The 16609-nt window shown below is 31.5% G+C and overlaps 1 protein-coding gene across 1 annotated transcript in view; it reads left to right on the top strand.

Moving 5' to 3' along the window:
* LOC132950891 (nuclear pore complex protein Nup88) overlaps window positions 1-16609 on the top strand; it is a 38028-nt gene that overhangs the window by 19456 nt on the left and 1963 nt on the right. Inside the window, exons 2-5 of the mRNA XM_061022494.1 lie at window positions 3362-3540; window positions 13796-14115; window positions 14645-14862; window positions 16060-16303. Of these exons, the coding sequence (XP_060878477.1) occupies window positions 3362-3540; window positions 13796-14115; window positions 14645-14862; window positions 16060-16303 (961 nt within the window). The remainder of the gene's footprint in view (window positions 1-3361; window positions 3541-13795; window positions 14116-14644; window positions 14863-16059; window positions 16304-16609) is intronic.

The raw sequence follows: 16609 nt of genomic DNA, 5'->3' as shown, positions 1-16609 counted from the left end.
TAATATATGAAAAATAAAAATGCCACTCTTTTCCCTTTTACTTTGGTATTATAAGTGCGTGATTTTCGCTCTTTACCGACTGAATACTGTAATTGGCGGCTCGAGTCCTCTAATGACTTTATCAATAATAAAATACGTCAAAGAATAGTGAAAATCAAAGCCTGATAACGGTTCGGCTAACTCGTAAACGTTAAGAGAAAATCTTTTGATTTAAAAAAAAACCCACATCTTTGGACCGTAAAATCGGTGATTTTAATGTGCTTCTCGCCTTTTTTTACAAAGCGAGTTTTAAAAGTTTTAACGAGACTGCCATTTTTTTACGGGCGATGAAAATAAAAATAATATATTGTCATGTGTAAAAGCTAATCTCTGTATTTGATTTTTTACAATTTATAAACGATCTCAACATAACGATCTTAATGACGGTAGAAATCGTTTTAAAATGGTTATAGCTGCAAAATAAAAAATATATTCTAATATTATTGCATGCGCCTATTTTGTTATAAATTATAAATGTTAGATATTAATGACGCATTAGTAGAGTGAGACTGCTTATATTTTAGAATATTTTTTAAATTAAATATTATTTACAATTTACAATTCCAACTTGCATATATGCATTTAAAATATGAAACGTATGCAAATTATAACTAATTTAATTTTTCACAAATATAATATATTGTTAGCTGACAGCTAGCAGTATTATTTTACTTCGTCCGGGAAAAAAATTAACTGATATAAAATAAGATGCTTGGTGTATTTTGGGCGGAGTGTTCCTCTGATCAGGGTGTCGGTCATCAATGTACCTCGCTTTGAGGACAAATCTGACGGAGATGGGAAATCGTTTAATATATACCGCTTAATTAGACATAGTGCTTAGTGTATTTCGGTTTAAGTGTAATAACTTCATGAGCCAGTCAATTTAGGTGTATATTCAACTTATAAACATCATAGATTTTTAACACGTTCAAGTGAATGGTTCCGTAGAAATGGTAAATTTCTATTTTATCGCTCAATTTTCTGGGGGTAAGATTTAGGTCTATTAAACGATGCAACAAACCTGTTCTAAGGTGAGCTGGTTCATTGACAGAGCCAACCCGTGACAAAAATACCAGTTTCAATCGTGTTATATTTTATATATTGATTGATACATAATATACTATAGTATAATAATTATACAATTAATATAAGTCGCGTATATACCTAGTATTAATATTTAACATGAGTTGTTATGTTAATTGCATATTTTTATGTTATAAATAAAATATAATAATACCGTTTAGTTTTCAACGCATTAAAATTGCATACAGTTTTCAGATTGTTGATTAATTGTATAATATTTGCTCAATAACTATGTATATAACTAGAATAGTTTTATAGCATATCGAATTTCAGTAAATAAGTGGTAATTCTATATGTCATCCTGTTCTGCTGTTCGGGTTTATATACCGATAATGTCCCGCGTGCTTATGAAAATTAAATGGAAAATCTAATAAAACAAACGTCGCTCGGTGTGGTTATTTATAACGGAATGGTGTGATAGGAGGAAGAGGAGTGGCGGGTTCGGTCAATTTGTTACCCTTTTAATTAACGTTTGGGAAAACTGGGAAAACGCGAATATGGAGGACCCCCTTTTTGATAATGTATTGCTCTCTTCCGTGCACGCATTATAAAATGACACTGGTTAATGAAATTCTTGTTCTTCATTAATACAACATTATGTGTGTACACATATACACCGGGATAGTAATGTGTGCGCGTGTGTGGGTATGTGTATATGCTTCTATTTCGGCGGCCTTCTTCAGCAGAGCACACAAAAGGGACGACCCTGAAAATTTATGTCTTCCGAGAGACTGGAAACTATGTGCTATTATCCTTTGGTTACACACACGCGCGCGCTGGCGCAAACACATTCCGAACGTTACAACATTTTTGTAGTGCCGATCCATCGTAGTAGGAAGGAGATAAAACACTTCAACTGCGTGTGCACTGTGCACTGATAGTACATTATCATGTTGTACAATAATTTCCATCATATATCATAATTCATAATACATAATAATATAATATGTGCACCTTTGTTAATATTGTTTATTAATTTTGTCGTCAGTAATAATTCACGTATCTAATCTAATTTAAGATATTAATAAAGACCGTACACAAAAAATCTATAGGTATATTAGAAATTTAAAATAGTAGATACTACGATTGTTAATATTAAATTCCACATAATCCATCTAAAACAACTAAATGCATACCTACGTGAGTGTATCAATCTTGCGGTTTACTGTTATGTACCTATTATTAAGAGTCTGTTAAATATTTATAAGTTCGTTGAGCGTTTGTCAGTAATATACAATTGTAATTATTGATATTCGAGACCATCATCAACTCACCATATTACTTATTTTATTTAAAAAGTGTTGCATGAATGGAACCTGTGAATAATAATTAAATTTAGAACAATATAGACACAAAGTCATAAGTTCCATCCAATACAATGTTGAAAACAAAAAATTATGGTTTTAATTGTAATAGTCTACCTATTTTTACATTATCGATTATCGAATAATATTATATTTTAGTGGAGGTATGGTCAGGCGCAAGTTACTATACTGCATTGTTCAATAAGAAGCCAAAACTGATTTACCCAACGAGTGGCATACATTGATAAGGGGTATGCAATTAACCGAATGCATTGAAATGAAAAGTTGAAAAGAATAAGAACGTCCTACCGATTCTGTAGCCACCGGCGGCGGTCGGTTAACTGCAACAATAATATTGTTGTCGATTTCGATAACACGCGGCGGTTGTGTATAGGCAATTCAGCTACATGCAGTCTGCGGTGCCGTTTGCTTGGGGGAAAATGCGAATGCGGACATTCAATGTACCTACCATAGTAATAATATAGTTGTTGCATTATGTAGTATTGTTACGTATTATTTTATATTCAAAAGACAACCTACTGCGAAAACTGAATCGTAATATCGGTGGCTATGCTGGTAAACAACACCGCAGAGATAGATTTTTTTTTCAGATTTCCATTTTTCTTTTCCCGACCGAAGGTAAATGCCGAGCTTTTTAATCCTTTCCCTTTTCAAAAAAGGATTATACGACACGTATTACAAAAACCTGGAGGGAAAAAACGCACAAGCTCGCGTTCAAATACGCGAATATGTATATTTGTGTATTTAAAAACGACGCCACATGTCCCTTACTTACTTACTAATCCGACTGGGTCACCGCGATATTCTTTACCCTTCGGGCTAGGCTTAAGTGCATACATATAATATATTAATTTATGATATGTTTTGTTAATTTTGTTTTTTGTTTTATTGTAACCAAACGTTTTTTTTTCTAGAAACTCTTTCCTGTATCTCCACCCCTATTTGACGTTGACGAAATATTGATCAATGAACCTGGCACGCTGTGTGCACTTGTGGGCTCCAAAGGCGTATCAGTGATGAGGTTTCCGAAACGGATGGGGTCTAAATCTCTGTATGACACTAGTGGCAGTCAAGGAGAAGGCATAACGTGCAGGTAAAAATTATACGTACATTATTATGCAAATGAACTCTGCTGCGTGGACCTAAAAGAAAAGAGTAATAAAAATAATAATAAAATGAAGGAGAAATATATATTATATGTACGCGTCTAGCGTGGAACCGAGGGAATCAGCATAAATTAGGTTCAAAGCGATATAGCTTTGTGTGACAGAAACATCGGGGTTTTACTTGGGTGTAGACCGGAGGACGTGCGAGGTCTTTGATAGGAGGAGATTTCATTAACGGTCAAAAAGTCCAAGAGCGTTCTTTTGACGTTATGGAAAATAGGAAAAGCCCCCGCGTATCCGCCAGCCCGGAAAATTAACCCTTTGCCGCCGACGTCGTATCCACGTCACGAGTATGTATGACAGATCAGATAAAAATATCTAAATTATATGAACTAAACAATATTATGTCCCCGACAGTCTATTGTCATACACGCGTTTCAGTATGTGCATGCGATCGATTTTTTTCTCTCGAAATTCGATTATCACTTCTATATACATAAACTTATAACGTTTAATATAATATAGCTTTTTGTTATCATGTCATTATGTCGCCACCGTATGGGGTTCATATGTAAGGTATGTATTATTTTAGTTGTTTTTTGTTTTGTACCAGAATCCTTTCACCATAAAACACCCTTGTTTCATTTTTTTATAACCACTTAACTTTAGTCTATAAGTAAATAACTTTGGATTTATCTGTATAGAGTACGAACTATAATTATATAACGTAGGTAAATAAGCTATTAACAACTTACTTCTATTATATGGTAACAGGCTTATATACTATAATTGTGTTGCCTTATACAATATTCTCTTTACCTCGTTTAATGTACCTACCTGTAATTGTATCTAAAATTAAATTATGAGTTCACTAAGCAAAATAATTATATAATAAAATAATAATGACAAAATAAAATACTGAAACTACTCAAATTATAATAGATTTTATAGCTATACAATAACAAACATAAATAATATCTAAAAACCCCTTTTTACTTAACAAGGAGAATTTTATATGTTAACGCTATTTTTAAATTTGCATTTTATGACATTAGTTTTCTAGTATATAATTTCTTTTCGTTTTATCTTTTTTACATAATATACTAGGTATATAAATATACGAAAGTAAAATTATGATGTGTTCGTTATATTAACGAATGTTATAAGTCATGGTTTATAAATTTATTATATAGATAATTGTATTATCTACATTATCAACTTAATTTCCTTATTGTTATTTATTTATACATTACCTGCACTGGCTGCACTATACTGAATCATTTGTATATAATGTAGATCTACAGTTATTCTATTTAATCCATTGGTGGAAACATTTTTAATTTTGTTTACCTAATGTAACAATCATTATGTAGTATGTACTAATGACTGTATCATTTGTTGAAAATTATTAATATTTCAAACTGTCGAAAATTTGGTGTAAATAATGGTCATCTAATAAAAATATTTGTTGAAAATATATTTAGGCGAATAATCATAAACGGTTTTTTTTTATATATATTCTATAAAATAAATACAATTTACCATGGTATTCTACTCAACATACTTATTATTGTCTTATTTGTCTCGTAATTCGTGGGTTAATATATAAGGTTAGCCTTAGTCATATAGACATAATGTTTGGGTACATTGTCTTTTTATACCTTCTATTTTTCAAATCCCACAAGATTCATTTACATATCCTAACTTGAAGATTATATTAATCGGTTTATGTATGGTTGAAACAACACAATACATCACATGATTATAGCAACTCCTAACATAACTGATTAAACGAAATAATTAGTATAAAAAATAAAATTTAAACTTGCTTCACAAGTAAATAACATAATCTTTAATATATTGTAGCTAATATTTAACTATACCTATTATGATAGTATAGGAAATCGTTTGCATAACTTAAGTCAATGTTTTTATAAATACCTACGTCCTACACTTTGTTAGACCATAAGCATAATACTTAGGTCTATAAAGAAGAATATAGTATTTTCAAATAAATGTATAAAGATTAAAATCTAATGTGTTTTTTTATGATTGGAAATTTCGCGTTAGAGGAAATATATCTCCATTGAAAGTGAGACTATAATGTAACCAAATAGCGGTATTCATAAGGACGTTTAGAGGGACTGGAACGACAGATAGGTATATACCATAGGGTTATATAATAAGGGGTTTTGGGAAAACCGAGTTCCGGATTGGCTCCTGGTGAAATATTAAAATTAGTATTCTAAATCCATACGTATGCTCTGTGTGTAATATACCCATTTCCACCAACCGCAATCTGACCGCAGGAATCGCGAATGTATATATGCCTCCTTTCGGTGGCCAGTTTCGCGGTCGCATAATAAATTAAGAATTTATACATTATTATTGTGTGTCGGGTGGTTGCCCAAGGTCCAAAGGGTATAAATGAAAGCACGTGAGATTAATGTTAAAAATCCCGCAGTAGTTTGTTTAGGACTTTTGGATATTGTTATTAGCCACACCGCCAACCGTCCGTTGGGAAATAATAATATTGCGTTACAATCTAATATTTAATAGACTCTCAGACAATTAAAAATTATAATAAGTGCTTGAAAAACTTTTGTCTTACTGTTACAAAGCGTCCAATAAATAATATTATGCATTTCTATAAAAAAAAAATAATTGGTACAATTAGATATTATCAAATAAGTGATTCTATAGTTTACTCATAAACATAAAAACTTTATTATTCACGATTTAAAGTAATCGGGTCGGGGGTTGACTCTGGATGTGTATTGAAAAAATGTGGATAAGTGGATGTCGCTCTGCTGTACAGTAGGTCACAAGTGGGTCACTGTAATGGATGGTGTTAAATTTGAATTCAATGATATAATATCATTGTATAAGAAAAACGATTCTGAGTGAAAACGGTCAGTCAGCCTATGATATTACCAAGTATATTTGATGATATTATTGTGAATAAAGTAATTTATATATAACCTATTTACGTGGAGCCTAGTGAGCCATAAAAGTTAAACATTTTACATATTTTTTTAACTACAAAATAATTAATAAATAATAACTTTGATAAATGTTGTCAAAATTTGAACTTTAAATGCTTATAAAAAAAAATTGTGCCTATGTATTTTTAATATTTTTCAACTGCTATTAAAACGATATATCAGGAGCCTTATATTAAATTGTCACGCTTTTTTACCCAACAAATAAAATTTTATTGATATTTATAGAAAAAAAACTAAAAAAATTGAAAACTGACAATGCCCGTAAACAGCTCAAAAGAGTCAAAATATTTTCAAAATTTTATGGTGTATAGAAAATGCTAATATAAACATTCAGTGAAACTTTCAAGTATCTACAGTCATTCGTTTTTTAATTACAATAAAATAAGAAAATTGTTACATGAGAAATTGAGTGAATATCAAATGTTGTAAAAATATGAATTTCAGACGCTCATAAAAATTTAATTTAAGTTTCTTGTAAACATTTTTTGTTTCATAAAGGTAGACAAACTTATGAGTAATCTTATATTAAATTTTCAAATCTTAGATTTAAAAAGAAAAAAATTTTATGAATTCTCAACTCAAACTAATTTGCTAATTTTCGTGATTTTTCCGTATTTTGTCAAAATTTGAACTTTAAATGCTTATAAATAAAAACTGACTAAGGATTTTTAATTTTTTTCATCTGCCTTTGAAACAATAACCTAGGAGCCTTCTATTAAATTGTCAAGCTTTTTTACTCAACAGGTAAAATTTTATTGATATTTATAGAAAAAAAAAACTAAAAAAAAATGGAAACTGAAAATGTCCGTAAACAGCTCAAAATAAGTCAAAATATTTGGAAAATGGTATGGTGTATAGAAAATGCTAATATAAACATTCAGCCAACATTTCATGTACCTACGGTCATTTGTTTTAGAGTTGCACCAAAAACCAAAATCGGTTTTCTCGAAAACAGATTTTCCTTAATTTTTCTTTTGTTTTTCATGCCGCGTTTTAAAAATACTTTTTACTTATGACCCCCCAAAGTACCAACTAGATTCACTTTCCTATCAGAAAAGTTACTGTTGAAGAAAATCCAAGCACTTTTACTGTCCTAAAAGATGATGACAGACACAAAAAAAAAACACACATTATTGTAAAATCAATACATTCATCGCTTCGCTCAGAATCTAAAAGGTAATATCAAATGGATTTATATTGGTATAATTTTCAGTACAATCTTTTATAATGTTTAGTGGTTATAGCTACTTTAGTGTTTTTGTTTTTAAATTGGTATGGAACATAAGATTTGATGCACAATATAATAACCGAGTCTAAATTGCTACGTTTTCTATCATTTCAACTGTTATATACACATCTCACTGCAATTTACTCTTGAAGAAACTGTGAACTATAATTTAGTAATACTTAGCAAAGTAGTAGCAGTTTTGCAATAGGTGTGTAACAATTAAAAATGAATAGGTAAATAATAAAATTAAATAATATAATATCCTGTATGCATATTCCGATTAGATAAAAATACAATATACTGAAAACTTACAGTTAAAATTTTAGTTTGTATACTATATCCATCAAATTGAGATGTTTATCGAGAAAAGTGTTATGATAAAATATCTTAAGTAATTTTGATCAGTATTTTAAATTTTTTAGTTTGTGTAATTTCATATAGGTATTAATGTATTATTATAGCCAATAGAAACAATGTTTATTACATCTATTATACATAGATAGAAATTGTTTGGTACCTCTCAATTATAGTTAAGTATAATTCAAACTTAATTTCAAACATTTATTTAACAGTGCTTTAGCAATCAATATGGTTACTGATTGATTAGTCACGTGAAGGACGTTAAAATGCTGTGATAATTAGATGGAAACTGAAAAAGTGATTTAAATATTTTGTCATTATTGTTTCTCCGAGTTTTAACTTCCATTAATCTTTTCCTTTGTATAACCACGCTATATATAGGGTATTGTATGATTCACTAATTATATTGCTCTCTCTGATTATAAATTATGTATTTTTACAATAATTGACAGTTGTTATAGTGTTACCAGAGGCAGCGTGAGGGTATATTATATTTCATCTTCAGAAATTATTAAAACAGAATAAAAGATTATATGTATAATTATTGCATTTAGTAAAGGAGGTAATCTATAATACTACTGAACTTTAAAATACAAATAATACAACAACGCTATATATATATTATATTTAAGATAATATTATATATCGACCTCAATGTCATGCAAGAATTTAGTTTTGATAATAAAAATAAAACTATACTAAAATCTTGGAAAAAGTTTGAAAACAAAGTTAAAATTAAATTTATTATTTTATAAAATGCAAATTTAACAACATTTTTCTTTATACCTAGTATTTATATTTATTTTTCAACTCGTTGTTTAAGTTGTAATAATGTTAAAAACAAATAAGTAGCAAATAACTGTTATTATTATTATTATTATTATTTTTTTTTTTTTATTATATTCTAGCATACCACGTATGTAGGTATATTGTATAATTTATATTATGTAGACCACGATTATTGTATTTTCGATTATTGTTAGAGTGAAGGAGAGACCAGAGTATGGATTTTCTTATTATATATGAATTGAATCTATAAATCAAAGTAATGAGCGTGTTCCGTGTTTGCATGCAAACCAATAATATAATTATTAATAGCGTAACGACTAACTATATAATGTACGGCGGTATATACTATATAGTACACATTTGTACAGTTTTAATAGCATTTCGAATACCTATCCAAACGATATTTATTTAACGATACAATATATTTAATAACCGTTTTCGGCAATATTACACATAAACTGGAACGTTGGTGACTCCGGTGTACACAAAACGACATGTACGACCAGAAATAATTGTTACCTACATATATTTATACGTCATACCTACGGGGTTATGTTCTTTTGACGGTGTATATATATTATATATATATATATATATATGTACATACATCTAACTAATAAGTAATTATTATTCACGACGGTGACGTTATTATTATTACCGTATATTCGTGATATAGGAGGTTTTCCGAACATCGCGAGCCCTCTATAAAATATTACTATATACTTATTTATATGTATATATACCTACTTTTCAGCTGTCTCTAATACGTACGCACGCACGTCAAATCCACTATCTCGGGCTTTTGAACGCCTATAAAAACCACACCGCGATCTATATAATATATGTAATATCGCATCGCTGGTGCGGGGGGAGGGGGAGTGTAACTATATTATACACCTACACGCGCCCGCTGCTATTGCTACTGCTGCTACTGCCGCTGCTGCAGAGAAGAGCGAGGGTCACGTCGTTCGGAGAACTTTTAATGAATTCCATAAATAATAGACGAAACTTCTTTCGATAAGAAACGGCGATGACGGGTTTTTATAGGTTATCCGGGGGCCGGGCGGAACGACGGATTTCGCGGTGGTGGCTCGCGCGTTATAATATAAGTCTGCCGGAAGCTGGGGCCTGCACACGTGATCCGCAGCGATTCTTAATGATACCTCTTCCGATGTCTCGACGGGACCCGCGTGTATAGTGTATAATGTAGTCCTGTGCTCGGTCGGTCGCTATATATACTTTATCTGAGCATGAGCGTACACGCAAAGCATTTAATAAAGAACCGCCGAGTATCGGATGATGCGCACATACTTTTGTTTTTGGCGCACCGAGTGTATTTTACGAGCACCGGAACGGCGATTAACTTTTACGCTAATGGACCGGCTATTAAGGCACCGTTGCCGACGCCATCGCCACTGACACTGCAACGTCCACCCGCTCCCGATAATCGATACCACCAAACACACTTTTTATACCGCGACCATAATACGACTGCTACACCACACGCACACGCAAAGGCAGACGGCTACAACGCATCATATAGACGTATCTATAGTATAAAATATGTGTGATTACACGACTTCCCGGCTTTTTCGTACCTACACAATAATATTATAATGAATAATTTAATAACACTATAATTGCAATACAGCGTCTAACAACAAATGTCTGAAAATATTATACTAAATGATAAAATTTAATTATTCCGTTATGAATGTTTAAGAGAACATTTTGCGAAAATAAATCAATCCAACGTTTGAGTATTCGATATATTAGCATCATATATATTATTTCTGATGTCAACATCCCTTTTTTTCATCGAATACTGCACCATATTATTCAATAATCCGCACACCAAACGATACGTTATTACTTCCGCTTCTGACATAGCTGTGCGTTAAAATGCCCTGTTTCGTTAAAAACTACGTTTAAAAGAAACAAAAATTCACCATTGCCAACGTCTCTTATGGATACGCATCTAACCAACGCATTTTTGCTACCTAATATAACAACCAAAAACGACTGCAGGACATAGAAAATAATCCCTTCATTAAATTAATTTTCAGATATTCAATATTAAAACGTAATAAACAAACACCTAACGTACCTATAAATACAATGGTCTCTCTTTGGTTTTCGGAACGTACATACAAAAAATAAATTTTTTCACAAACTAACGAACATACTATATATTGTTTATCAGGCCTCTGTAATTGTACGCAGTTAGCTAGTTATAGCTATATAGTATAATATTATAATATAATCCTGTCAAATTGTACTTATAGTCATATTTTTATATTTGAAAAGAATTAAATTAATTACTTATTTTATTTGTACACAATCTTAATAAGTTAACCTGACCGAACTAAAAACATTTTAGAAACAACTATTTCCAAAAATCTAATTATATTTAATTATCTTTACGCGTGGTCTCGTATAAGTAGGTACTTTGTGTGTTACGATATTTTATTTATCTATGACAGGATAAGCACGACATTTTTAAGGTAGGTACCCAAAAGTTTTTATTATAATATATTTCATTTCGCGCATTTTCTAGTCCGTTTGGTTCTTTTTTCGAGAGGGGTGTGTACACTCGGCTGCTTAACGCGTGTTTTATTAAAACTGGGCCAAAAATCTTTTGCTCCGATTACTTTTCATCCAATTTTGGCCGGAAGTAACGCGCAATCAAATCCGCGCGCTTATCAACAAAGCGGTACATCCGGCGTGACTTGCCAAGAGTACACACCCTTTTTGTGCTCCTGACGTTTTCGAAATATCGGTAAAAAGAGGGACGAATTGACGTTGGCTCGATATCATTCAGCACTAATTGACGGCCGGGAAACGAGTGAAAAACAAATTAGAGTTTGTACATAATTTATACACACGAATAATAGATACTCGAACGGTATTGCGATAATGCGATGGACGTGATAAAAACAAAAAAACAAAAGTAGGTTATGCTAAAAACAAAAAGGGGTGAACAGCTAGCTTATGCGGGTGCATAATTTATTCGATTGAAATATTTATATATTATCATCTCGATCAATTATCAATAGTCAGCTAATTTGAGTTGACTATTTTTGTTTTTTTATGCAAATAATTTTCACGGCTTATTATTATTTTATCGCGTTGCTTATAGTGCTGATATAGAGTGCCTTAAATACTGACTAAAAAAAATATAAGCGCACAAAAATAGTATACATGTACTTTTTTTCAACAAATATCATACCTATAGATATAAGAAATATTTGACCTAATCTTACATTACTGCAATTTTTTTTACGTTGCCGACAACGATGCATATGTGTTATTCGGCACTTAATCATTATCGCGTGAATGCATCATGATCAATAACGGACAAATATTAACATTATAATATTTTTTTTTTTTTTATTTATTTCAACTCGTTGAAAAGGAATATGTCCAACCATCTCATATATATTCCACTAACTCGCCCTTATTATAATATTATAATGTTTTAATACACTCGTTTGGTCGTGTATGTCCTGCTGCTGCATGGTACCTGTGTTACGGTTGCCATCGGTCGCCGCTGCGGTACATAATTTGGTTTATTAAATATTAAATAACAGTAAGATTACACGAGAGAGGAGTTTTGTCGTCGGATAGAATTTTATTCAAGTCCACTGCTTCCATAATCGTTAACTCCGTATTGCAGGTACAATATATTATAATATATGCCTATTCTTGTATATAATATACTAAACCATCATATCCGCCTCTGCACCTCGTGGCGGAGCCACGTAAACTTTACTAATAACGTTAAACTTTATTGACTTAACAAATTGTAACAACTGTGTATATATGGTTTCTATTCGAAATTCGGCTGATTTATTAATGACTGTAAAACGCATGGTTTCCTAATGAATTTCACTAGAATGGAAATTAAATCCGAATCCCCTCGTATTTGTTTACGAACGAAAATACCAGCGCGCAATTACATTTCGACCGAGATGAACCCTCCCAGTGAATATTCTGCGAATTATCTTATATGCCGTACATGAGTCGTTGTTAAAAAAATACAACAACAAAAACATTTTTGCTCTGTCAACGACCGACTTAGGTCGTCCCTCGCAATTTCAAATTTGCTCCGTCTCGGTAAACTTCCAAGTGCGCTTTAAACATCCGTTATTGTATCCAAACGCACCGTGTAAGTATACACGACGTAATCGTCTTCCGGCGTTATTAAATGCTACGGGGCGAATTACTTAATTCTTTAATTTACAATTTCATACACGAAATATTCTCTTTCTAATTGCTTACAATATTGTCTCTCTACTTTGACTATATATTGTATTATAGTTATATTGATGATTTTATTTCTCTATTCAATTTTTTGCGTATAGTTCGTTGAGTTATGTGATCATAAAAAAGCAATTTAATTACGATCTTTTGATGTGAATTCATATAATTTATACAACTATATCAAAAATATACATCATGAGGTTCAGTATAAATGGTTTTCCTGGAGAACTCACAAAAATAATATATATTTATTATACGTTTTAACTATAATATTTGGACAACATTTGAGGGAGTTTTAAATTAACAATGCCAGAAAACATTTTTTAAATACGTAAATGCGTTCTATAAACAGTATAAACAACGTTATAGTAAATTCGCGTATAATTTAAGGAATGAGACGATCGAAAAATTTATAGGTACCTACTTGCTTAGTTCCTATTCAATAATCATCATTGTAATATGAATTTTTAAAAAACTATAAAAGTGAACAAGGAACCATATTTTAAAGATTTTGGGGCGATTATAGTTGGACTAATATCAATGACGTGTACCAAAAAAAAAATATTAAAACAAAGGTATAATATTATTTATTTATAGCACATCGCTTTTGCAAGACAAATTCTTCATAACCAAACACTTGACGGACGTAAAACGAGTCCGGTGGTATCCAGGCAGCCCCGAGGATAACCACCTCGTGGTACTCACCAACAACAAAAACTGTTTGCGGCTGTTCAAAGTTGACAAAGGCACCGGTAAGCTCGTGTCCATTTGGCGACTTGGCCCACAGACTTCTCGGATATTGGCTTCGCTGGGTGACACGGCTGTGGACTTTGATTTTGCGCCACCTGTACTCCTCGGCAGCCGAATCCAATCTGACCCATCAATCATGTGGCCCATACTCGTGCTGCAAGGAAACGGTAAGATTAACCTGGTATAATATTACAATAGAATTTCCTCATGACTTTTTCTCTATGATGCACTGAAGCCGAATATGTTTTAGTAAGAAAACAAAATTAAATAAATAAATATTATATATGAATGGGGTACCTAAGAGTTTAAACGAATTTAAAAGTACTATTTAACCTGATACTTAATGTGGTCAGCCTGAAAAATTAAAAATACATTTTTTACATTTTTGCAATACCTACACAACATAATAATATATTTGTCGTATAAATACCTATAGTTACAAACATAAAACATTAGCTGCTGTGTTTACATATATTTATATATTTATTATGATTTCAGATTAAATTAAAATTAATTAAATTTCCACGGTTACCGAATGGGTTTAAACTTAATTACGAGCAAACTTTTTTTTACCGATATTGGGAGGGTGGGTGTCAATATGTGCAATACTGCAAGATATTTGTTTTGATTTTGAAAATATGAGAATTTTAATAATGGTATTAAACTAACTTATATATATTATGATTCCATCCGCAGGTGATGTCTTATGTATGAACACGACCGTCGACGATTCGATGAACATAAAGTCAGCCAAAATAACAGGTCCGCTGACTATGTACCCACCTGCCGACGACAACTACAGCGAGGACGCATGTTCCATTCTTGTCATGGACACCATACCGCCCTCGGTTGTCATAGCGTCAAATTTTGGTGAACTGTACAATTGCCTCTTGTTGCCGGACACCCAAGCCAAAGTCAGTGTTTCACACATTCGTTACTATTTATAATTATTTCATTATATTGAATTATTACTTAAAGGGTGGGTCTGGGATTTTGGTGGTGATTTCAAGTTGCAATTTGTTTTTTTTTCTATTAATTTAACGTCATTTGAATCATACAACATATTATAAAATTTTGTTTTTAATAATTGCTAAGAAATTTCTTTATTTTAAATGTTAAACTATTTTAATTAATTCTTAGTGTATTACTTGAAATGTTTGCATATATATTTAGTTTATGCAACTTTTTAGGGCATCAAAATCCCAGTATTACAGTTAGTAGGTATCAATTCTAGTCAATGACGCCGTAATGATATATACACTGCGGGGTTTGTTGTATATATTGTGTATAATAGTAATTGATGTACCTGTATATAGTACAACCGATTGTTGGTATTAAATGTTAAAAGTTTAGAGGTCCGCAAAAGTTTCTGATCCACTAAGATCTGGAAACTATTAAGTGAAACCAACCGTCGAATTAGTTTGTCAAACGAGCTTAACCCCTATTGTGGTTAACGATAATTAACGATGGTTTAATCTAACCGTAAAATAATACATTAACCGTTAACGATGTTTCTTTATTGTTTTCTAACCCGCAGGTGCTATATACACCGATTAAATGAAACAAAATATTGCATTCGAATTTTTAAACCACCTTTTAAAAACAATTTTTCTATAAAATCCTGAATACTTTTCACATAGCAATCTAATATACTATTATTACAATATTAGAATAGAGAAATTGGTCAAGTCCTGTTTGTGTGAAGACAGTGACACATCAGAGAAATACATTTTTTTTAAACCCTCGCACAAAATATAGAATACGATGACGCAAAAGGTGATACCTAGAAATAAAAAATTTTAAAAAAAAAGAAATATTAATATATGCAACTAAAAATGTAAACGAAACTTGGACGTTGTCTGTTAGTCACATTTGACTGGTTGGTAAAATGGCTATAATCACCCATAAACCCTACACAGCTCATCAATTCGTATACCGTTTCCTTGATAAATAATTCTACCTAGTATTGTTGTAGGTTTTATATGTCTCCGAACGGAGTTGCTTTCGTAGTGCTATCTTTCGTCGTACTATTCTAGTTAGCCTAAGTTATATTTTAGTATTGTAATCTGTAATATATACATCTCGAATTTTCAATATCATTCGTGTTTTAGAACGAAGATGAATATGAGCCCAGTGAATACCAACACGAATACAGTTTGCACATAATCGAAACCATCGAACTAGAGTTGGGCTTGAACATTGAGGACAATGGCGAATACGATAGCTCCAACACGATACAGTTGAAAAGAGACGCGGCTGTCACCTCCAGATATTGGTGTTTGCACAACACTGGCGTACACTCGGTCACCGTACCGCTCAGCGAGTTGTTGGACGAGTTTTCAAAAACCAACCCTGGTATGGACCATAATAATTATTAAATAAAAAAATAAAAGTTATTTAATATAATAGTCAATATTACCTAAAGATAGGATGTTGATGGCCTTTTTCAATTTTCGCCCCTTAAACCCTATAAAATTCTATCTTGGCTAAGAACTCAATTGATGGTCCATAGATGAAGAATATATCAATTTTATTTTGCATTTTTGTGCCTTTTTATTTTTTAGTCTAATTTTTTATATTTTTACGATATTTGTATACTTTAAGTCATTGTTTTTACTGTCGGTAATTTTCTTTAAATTTTATACTTCAAAAAAAAAATCA

This window comes from Metopolophium dirhodum, chromosome 8, assembly GCF_019925205.1.
Source record: "Metopolophium dirhodum isolate CAU chromosome 8, ASM1992520v1, whole genome shotgun sequence".
Lineage (NCBI taxonomy): Eukaryota > Metazoa > Arthropoda > Insecta > Hemiptera > Aphididae > Metopolophium > Metopolophium dirhodum.
The sequence above is the reverse complement of the archived record's forward strand: the minus strand, read 5'-3'. Positions and strand labels throughout refer to the sequence as shown.